The 9,960-nt window shown below is 36.7% G+C and overlaps 1 protein-coding gene across 1 annotated transcript; it reads right to left on the bottom strand.

The window, feature by feature from the left end:
• Positions 1-990: 990 nt before the first annotated feature.
• rnf26 (ring finger protein 26) lies at positions 991-4,706 on the bottom strand. Its single transcript, XM_019116575.2, has one exon. The coding sequence runs from the start codon at positions 4,063-4,065 to the stop codon at positions 2,782-2,784; it is 1,284 nt and encodes a 427-aa protein (XP_018972120.1). The 5' UTR covers positions 4,066-4,706; the 3' UTR covers positions 991-2,781.
• Between the last annotated feature and the right edge of the window lie 5,254 nt (positions 4,707-9,960).

Genomic DNA, 9,960 nt, shown 5'->3' with positions numbered 1-9,960 from the left:
TTAATTCCCATACTCTATAATCTAGACTAACAAGACTGTGTTTTAAAAAAGACATTTAAAATATCTTACTCCAAAGACTCATTGCAGTGTTGCGCAAATAACAGTCAATGAAGTGGTGCTTAGTTTTATATCAAGGAACAAAATAAACAAGGAAATCCTCTATTATCTCTTTTTTTAAAATAGGAAACTTTACTCTAAGTTCATTATGGTGCCTAACTTCCTAAGATTTAGGTTAATTTTAAAGCATTGTTCTCAAGTATGCAGTTGCAGATAGCAAATATGAAAGATGCATCCGAATGTAAGTACTCTGGGAATTGGTTAAATGCTATTTCTAAGTGCACAACAATTTGATATTCAGATTTCCATTAGCTAAAAATGTTGGAATGTGGAGCTGTCCAGTGCTGAATGTGCCTCTTTTTATACTGACTTGCATTTCACACACATTATATTAAATTGACTACTTAAAGTTACTTCTCTACCACTTATAATCTTTGAGTTTATACTATATACCAACACACTCAAAAGTTTGAAATAACTTGAAGATTTAATTTTTTAAATCTTATTGAATTAAGTTTCTTAAGCTAACAAATGCTGCATTTAATTAATCAAAAATACAGCAAAAACAGTAATATTGTGAAATGTTATTAGAATTTAAAATAAATGCTTTTTATTTACATATGTTCTTGAGCAGCAAATCAATAGTGTAGCTGATTTGAAAACTAGATTGATTGTGAAGCATGATAACACTGGACCAGGCTTCAGGAAACTCCCTTCTCATGATTGAACAACTGGAGGAAGTGGCCTCCTTTATACTATCTGGTTCATAAGGTCCCACGTCCACAATCAGCAGCTTAAAATCTCAGCTTGTGCGCTGATCTCAGCAAAGAAGTGGCATAAGTCATATATCACAATCAGAGGCATTGTTGTGAATGGCATTTTAGTCCAATGACGAAACTACAAGTTGTGCTGAAGACAAAGACAATACGACCGCAGAGTCAAATACTGTTTATTGTTCATTTGGATAGTCAGTGAATGTGGTTTTGATATTATCCAGACCTCTGGAGAGACAGACATCTGCTCTACCCACAAAACATCATCACTGGAGACCTTCATAGAAAACAAACATCTGCGGTACAAGAATACAAAAGGCTTGGGGCTTAATATGGAATGAAATCACAGCTTGTTTAAAAACCCTAAAATTACAATGATAAACCATGGGTTAGTGCTTGTCACCTGCTTTGTGCAGAATTGAGAGTGACAGAAATGATTAGGGAGTCATTTTTATATTTTTAAGAAGGACAACAGCTTACATGGACCTTGCAATTGCTTTTTTTCTATTAAATGCACCTGATTGTCTTGCGCATTGTGCCTTTCTCAGTGGGTTTTGAATCATCATGTAAGACCAAACCAAATTGACATAAACCAGAAAAGCCTGTACTACCTTGTTTCTCTAATGCATAAGATGTTTTCCAAAATAGTGATTTCTAACATCATCCCCTGGTCAAAGCTGAGCTAAAAGCCTTTCTGCAACTCTGTTTTTACCGGTAACTGAATTGAATTATGTCTCTCAAAACAAAAAACAAGCACAAAATTTCGATTTGAAAATGCATTGATCAATACCACTTGAGCAGTGAGAGAGCCTTAATGCTGTTCAATAATAAATGACAAAAACAGCACGAATACATCATCAGATTGTAGAATGGCTTCGGAAAATATCGTAGTGACACTTGCATTTAAAAAGAGTGCAAAACGGCTTTGGTGGAATGATTACAATGTATGCAAAACAAAAAAAAATTCACAAAAATATAATCAATATAATGTTGTAGATGCTCCCATGAAACCTTTCATCACCTTTACAGTCAGGCAAAAAAAATTACGCAGACAACGAATCATACTAAGGCCCAACATTAGTTTAGTAGTATACAAATAATTCTCATAAACATCACAATAATCCACAGGTAATCAACAAGACTTCAATCCATCAATTAACATTGAAAAGCTGCATGTATCATTTCTAGCAATATTAATACTTCCTCCAGTGAATCCATCCCATGTTGGCCTCTTGCATCAAAATCCACCAACATATTTGTTTAGAAATGTTTTGGACTGGTTTCACTTGTAAACGTTGCTTATTCTGTGCATATTTCTCTCCTGAAACAGACAAGATGACTTTTTCACTGGAGAAAGCAATATTATGGATAAAGGACTCTTTCGGAATGGTTTGAAGTTAAAAATGTCTTAATGATGGATCTGCATATTATAAAAACACAGCTTTACACTTCACAAGACACTAATTACTGGACTGAAGACGTGAATTACTTGTGGATTACTGTGAGGTTTCAAAAGATCACTTTTACAGTCAGACAAGAGAATCAAGCAGACAACAATTCATACTATAAGGCCCCACATTAGTATTGTAGCATACAAATGTTCCCCATAAACACTTGACAATTATAAATCTTTGATCTTAACAATTAACACCTCATTTTAATGTTTTAATACAAAGCTTACATTCATCTGATATTGCTGTATGAGAAAAATAGTGTTGCTTCTACAAGCTGATGAAAAAAAGTGACAATGAATATAAAATCATTAGAAAGCACAGTCACAGTCATCAGCCTCGCAATCACGATTTATAAAAGGTTGTGATTTAAATCTATATACAAGCAACAGTAGTGGAATGAACATCTATGAAAAAGGAACAAGTGGTTTCCCGCATTTCAAGAACAGTGCTGCTCAAAAAACCTGAGGATGACAGAAACACATCCGTAAACGCTTCCCTCAGAGATACACGTCCATGGTCCGAAGGATCATGTGGCGGCACAAAGGGCAGTTTCGTTGGTAGATAGGTTGGGTGAGCAAAATGTTGGTGCAGTCTCTACACAAGCACAAGTGGCGGCACGGTAGGAGCACGACAGTCTTGGTGCTGTCCTGACAGATCACGCACTTCTTTCTCTCCTCTTGCTCCTGCAGAAGAGTCAGCAGGTTGTCAGCCGGAGGGCCTTTGCAACTGTCCTCCGAAGGAAACTTCCGGAGTGGCCTGTGAGTGCTGGAACTGGGAAGCGGCGGGTTTATAGGGTCGTCCACTTGGTGGGCGTCCTCAGGTGCATTTTCCAGCACATTTAGGTCAACTTGAGGCTCAGGGTTGGGTTCAGGCTGTCTAATATCCCTCTCTGCCACTTCCATCCTTGCAGGAACCATTATCTGGCTGCGATGCCAGGCCAGTCGCCGCCACACATTCCTCTCGAGCACACAGAGGCGGTGAAGAGCCCTTTGGAGACGTTGTAGGATGGGAACAGCATTGATGTAGTTGATTACACGCAAAGACACAAGTCGTGGGAGCGCGGGGTTTAGATATATGGTGGCACTCGCGATTATAATCAACGTGAGCAGCAGCCCATAAGAGTTGAGCAGGAAAATGCTCACAAATACATGGCACACGGATCCCAGGAACTCCATCGCCAGTCTGCATGGCGTCCACAGCAGGATGGAGGTGCCGACAAGACTGCTGTAAAGAAACGTAAGCACGGTCAAAGTCAGCTCCAGAGCTTTCTGCAAAGGGCAGGACACCGCTTCCACCGTGCTGACCACCAGCGAGTATAAATTCTGCGTGCCTATGAGCAGCAAGTTGATGATCGTGTTGATGAAATACAGCAGCAAGCTGAACACAATTCCACAGCCTTCCCAGGCATGTCGCAGCAAACTGTGTCCCGACAACAGTCCACGGTGGAGAAGCTCTTTGGTGCGGAGCAGTAGATGCGAAGACAGGTATCCGATCATCTTGAAGCTTTCCAGAACGCCTCCCAGCAGCTGCATCCAGCCTCCGACCATGTTATGGGTCACAACGGTCACTCCGTCCCTCATGGTGATGATGCAAAGCAGAGTGAGATTCCAGCACTCCGACACTGAATTTGTGAGTAGCATGGGCAGACTATTGATAAAGGAGATCACTGCCACCAACAGCTGAACTATTGAGCTGACAATCACAAAATTTAAATCCAGGAGGAGACAAATGACATCTATGCATTTTCCAATTGAACAAAAAACAAAGTGCAGTAGACCCATAATAAGGATGTCCGCTCGTGAAACTGTAGCCTTTGTTTGCCGAAATGGACTATATATTATCTGTCGTATTATTTGTGCTGTCAAACGACATAGTTGAGTCTGTAGTTATACAAACAAACAGCTCTCGTAGCCAAGTTAGCTCGCGTGCTAACCCATTCGCAACTTTACCAACGCTGGCGTCTTGGCAAAGCACTGGTGATTAAAATAAAATCAACTCAAGTCTATTATATTATTATAACTGACCATTAGCTGGGAATGGCATGTCCTCTGTTTTGGACCGAAACACTCATCCTAAACATGGTAGCACAGTGAAGAGGCTGATCACACATGCACGGGAACTGCTCGGCGGATGTTTACGTTTGAAAATCGAAACTGCTGGCGTTGGCTGGTTGTGTACAGATGTATCCCACGTAGGGGTTCATTCTTATACACGGTGTAATTCAAGCGTTCGCGTTATTTTGTGAAGCTCCAAGACGACGAAAAACTCGCGTCTTTGTTTGGATTATTAATGATTAGAATCGAAAGCTTGTCGTTCTGTTTCAGTACGTTGTTTCCGCTTTACAACACGTGTTTGAAATGGATCAACCCGGCGCTCGGGCTGCGCAGAAACGCGCCTTTCCAGATTATTTTGGTCATTTTATTGCGCATGCATTGATTATATTACAAATAATGTACAAATAAATAGAGAGTGGGGAAAATTAAATCATTCGTGAATGGTAGTTTAAACAAATAAATCCTTATCTATGCTGTTATCAATTTCGAACAGCTGTGTTGGTATGCTTGAGTGAATCACTGCAGTAATTTAATTATTTGTTGGTTGGTTCAGGCATTTGGCTTTTGTGCTTAGTATATTGGACATTCTATAATATGCACTTTGTTTCCATTTGAAAAACAATTTGATTCACAAAACATAGGCCCACAAAATTCCAGTTACACAAAGTTGTTTCTTTTAACAACTAAAAATACTTGTTATAGCCTATTATAAATAATTGTTTCACTGTTTAAAATCAACTGAAAATCCAATAAGTCTGTTTTATGACAGGTTTCATTCTGACATCTTACCTCATTCAGTATGACAAAAGGACAAAATTAGATTGTGTGTTCAAACTGTATCTTTATTCCTGAGCAAACATGATAGAAATGTTCAATAGTCTTTTGTAGCCAAAGATTATGTACAGAAAACGACTGTCAAAAAACAAACATACACTGAGAAATATTTATTTGTGTGACAACTAGCCCTGGTCTCGCTACATTATTATTTAAGACTTGATGAGAATATATTTATTTTAAATTTCAAAGGAAATAATGTTCTTGTCTGCTCATTTGAGCTGGACAAATAAACAAAATTATGATTTCCATTTTTGTCAGTCAAGCTTGAAGATAATATATAACTGATTGATGGCTTATAGAACAAAAGAAGATGCCAATAGAGAAAGAATAGCCAAATCAGCTAGTATTGCATTTATGAATGCCTCTATTAATATTTAAAGGGCCAAATCACACAGAAACACATGCACACATAGACAAATGCAAACACACAAATGTGATGTGTTGGAACGCACAACTGCTGCTTTGCTGAGCATTTGTCAGGGCTGGTAGGTCGAACACTCTTTAACCTTCATCTGAGGCCAAACAGACATTCTCAGCTGAGGGCCTCTTGGGAAAATAAACAAACTATACTGATCTGAGGCCCCTACTTGGAAGTAACAAAGCCGTGGAGAATAGATTTCCTTTGACAGATTTCATTCTTCTAGAGCATAAAGCAAAACATATCTGTATTTTCCATTCCTATGGGTCACTTCCACACCATTAAACTCAGTGACGGTCCTCAAATGCTCCTGTCTGCTCCTTGCTTGAGCATCAAAGGAAATCTTCTCTCACGAGGGAAACAAAATACTGCTGACTTGATTTTGTTGAAGGCTTTTCTATTGTTTCACTTACCCATTTCTTAAGAATACACATATTTCCTCTCATAAGTGACAATAACTGTTGGATTCAATCAACAAAATGGAAATATGTTTAATGTGGTTACTTAGCACATGTTTTGTTGAACTGGAAATATTGTTGAAACGTTGATTAGATTAGAAGATTTTTTATCCCACTCAAAATAATCGCCACACAGCTTTTCACAATCAATGACATTTCATGCAGTCCACCTAATATTTTTGTATTGAGAATACATAAATCAAGTGAAACTGAAGAGTGGATTTCTAGTTCCCAGCATGCTTTGCCTGGGACTGGATTAGGGGGAGTAAATGTTGAATTTATTTAAGTATTTTTAAGTAAAAGGAAACATTTGTTAGTGTTTTGTGTTCAGATATCTTGAAGATTTAGAAGTAGTTCTGTCATGTTGGAGGTGGCTACCGTTGTGGAGAAGAGAGGAGCTTAGCTTGTTGGCTAATAAATATTGAGAGTGAAAGGTGTTTTATCTGTTAGCATGCTATCATGTGTCGTTGTTAGTTAGCAATCAGCTGGAAGAACCTCAACAGAGTTCATTTGGTAAGTCTAATTTTTAGCGAGGTTTACTTAATTTAGTTAAGCTTTTTCTTAAACGTCACTAATAATAACTTGTCTTAGACTTGTTATGCAACCTTTTGAATATTTTGTGAATTTTTTGACGTTTTCTCATTTATGAACATGCCTACAAATTGTCGACACAATGTGTTGTGGAATACTTACAAAATTTCTATTACAATTATAAAGCTTGTTGGTCAATTTGATCGACATGTTTCATAATTAAAGGCAACTACACAGACCCAAAATAACATTTTTGACATATTTTGTTTATCAGAAGAAACTTACATACAATGAAGGCATACAGTATATTTTATCAGTTTATACAGGACTATTTGGCTGGAAATCGAAACTTGAGCCGCTTCCAACAAACTGGTCCTGAATAAACTGATAAGTAGCACTGGTACAGCACTTCTGTTAAAGATGTCAAATGTTCGAAAAATGGTTATGATACTGTTTATCATAATCAGTTTATGGAAAATGTTTTAAAAAGTTAAATACAGTTTTAAAAATCATGTGTTCTCATATTTTTTTTTTTTTTGTAATGTGTGAGTATTAATGTTAAAGGTTTGCTGTTTTAACAGATTACCCTTTATTTTAATAGTTAATTTTAGACATTAATAGTAACTTTGCAACTACATGTCAACTGTCATTAATTGGAAACTACATGTCATCTAACTCTCAGCAGATTATTAATAGACTGTTAAATTAGAATTAGTATAATTTGAAATGTATTTGCAAAGTTACTTTTAGTAAGAAGAATGTCTGTTGTTGAAGATAATCTAATGACTGGTAGGTGACATGTAGTTGTAAACTTAGAATTAGTAGAATGTCTAAAATGGACTATCAAAATAAAGTGTTACCTTTCAACAGATGTTTTTCATGTATGTGATTTTTATTCATTTTATTGAATCCAGTTATGGTCAACTGACCCCAAACATAATGATTGTACCCAGATTTCGAACCAAATAACAGTTATACTGGTGCTGTGTTGACTCAAATGCAATATGAGGAGAACTATTAATAGTCCCTCAGTTAGAGACAGACTGATGGTGCAGTAATCCAGAAGCTTCTATGGGAAAACACAAACTCTCAACAGAAGAAACCACTGGTGTGCTGTCTGGTCACAACCTAGGCTACGACCTCACATACCACAGCAACCCACGAGCTCCAGCCAAGTTCAACACTTGAGCGAGCTTAAAAAGAAGGATAGGAAGGGAGAATGAAAGGGGTAGAGAAAATATTGATATGTTCAATTGGACAATCCCATGGGTTTATATTCTTGGTCTGTGAAAATTTGCCTTCCCAGCGATATCATTTTTACCGGGGCGTGATCTTTCAGTATCAGATTTATACCCCAAACAAAGGAAATGCATCATAGTTGTGCTATAAAGATTCTGAGAGATGCATATTCAAGCCACAAAGGCTAACATTTATTTCAGGCCACCTTGTACTGCTACCAAAGTGAGAGAGAATATATATTAATAAAAATATATATAATAAATAAAAATTAAAAAAAATAAATTATATAAATATAAAAAAAAAACACATATACCCAAAACAAAAAGAACCGGTCAAACTTATTTATATCTTTCCATCACTACAGAGACATCCTTACACCATGATCAAGACTACTGATGTCGGTGTGTCCTTGAAACAAACCCTGTTTTTGTGAAGACTCTTTTGCGCACATATAGGATCCTAAATGTCTTCTGCACCCTGCCCTTGAGCCCCTTCACTCCTCAGACACTCACAGCCACCACCCTTGTGTTTAACAGACAATAGCCCCTCTCATACAAGCAGAAAACTCCAAAAAACATTCCCCAGGGTCCAGAATGGAAAGAATGACTTCTTTCCTACTTCCTTCCTGTCTTTGAACGAAAACCATGGTTCTTTCCACTACTTCAAGAAAGCAAGAAAATGATATGTGGGATTCACAGATATTAATCATTCTTGTAGGTTATCATCAGTAAAATCACAACTGATTGTCTTTTGAAAGTTACAACTTAAGATAACAAAATAGCAGGTGTTATGTGGTTTTGCTGATAAAAAAGGATTGACAGGCCAAACAGGACTTGAACTCTTCAGTGCTTTTTTTCTCCTAGACATGTGAATGGTGCTAATTGCAGAACAACATGTTGTGGTAGGCAGAGCGTGTCTAACACGATCCACCTTTAATGGACTGAAAAGAGAGACATGCATGCACCATATGCTTGTCTAAATGTTGCATTCATCTTGTCTGTAAACATGCTTATATGGCATTATACAACATAATTTATTATAGTACTTGAAAAATTCTTCATTTTTGTGAATAAGACAATTATAGGTATTTATTTCAGTATATGTTAAACCCAACTGATGTTGTGTTTATAAAATGGGAGCATGGGACACACTCCAAACCCAGAATGGGACTTTAGACACACTTAATGGAATAGTTCCCTCAAAAATTTAGATGAGTTTGTTTCTTCATCCAAACAGATTTGGAGGATTTTAGAATTACCTCATTTGCTCAACACTGGATCCTCTGCAGTAAATGAGTGCTGTCAGAATGAGTGTCCAAACAGCTGATAAAAACACAATAATCACAATAATCCATAACACAACTCCTATCAATTAGTTAACTTTTTGTCATGCAAAAAGCTGTGTGTTTGTAAGAAATAAATACATCATTAGGCATTAGGTCATTTTAACTTTGTCTCTTCTGGACAAAATACAAGTCCATCAATAATGCATAACTCTATTTAAACTGTTACTTCTTTTTGTAAACTGTTATTTAAAAAACATGTTTTTGCTTTCTTGAAATAAAGCTTTAGTTTGATATTGTGTTATATAATGCAGCTTCACTGATATATTTTTTAAATGGACCTATTCTATTCTATTCTATTCTATTCTATTCTATTCTATTCTATTCTAGTTTATATACTATGGAATGAAGAATGCATTTCAGGAATATAATTTAATCCAAACTAATTGGTATATCTTTGGTAACTTGAAATAGATCGTATACGCAATTTTACTTATATATATATAAAGTTACATAAAATGTGACCAAATGAATTTGTATCTCATTTTATTTTATTTTTTTAGCAGAGCACCACCACACCCTCCTCCAGGTGTGCAAACATTACCTAAGCTATCCAGAGCACAGCTGTCAACATCATACTCACAAACTACAGCCAGCAACCTATTACTTTGACAAAATACTGCCTTCACTTCATACTGAGCTCTGAAACTAAAAATGAGCATCTCAAAAAGGATTTGACTTGGTGGGTCATGTGAGGGAATAAACCATGTCAAATTGATTCTTGACTTTAGTCCCACAGGAAATCTTCAGCCTATTTTCAAATACATATTCCTTGGTTTGTCTTGTAATTAGTTCTC

Source organism: Cyprinus carpio, chromosome B15 (genome assembly GCF_018340385.1).
Source record: "Cyprinus carpio isolate SPL01 chromosome B15, ASM1834038v1, whole genome shotgun sequence".
Taxonomy (NCBI): Eukaryota; Metazoa; Chordata; class Actinopteri; order Cypriniformes; family Cyprinidae; genus Cyprinus; species Cyprinus carpio.
This window is presented reverse-complemented; position numbering and strand designations above follow the sequence as displayed.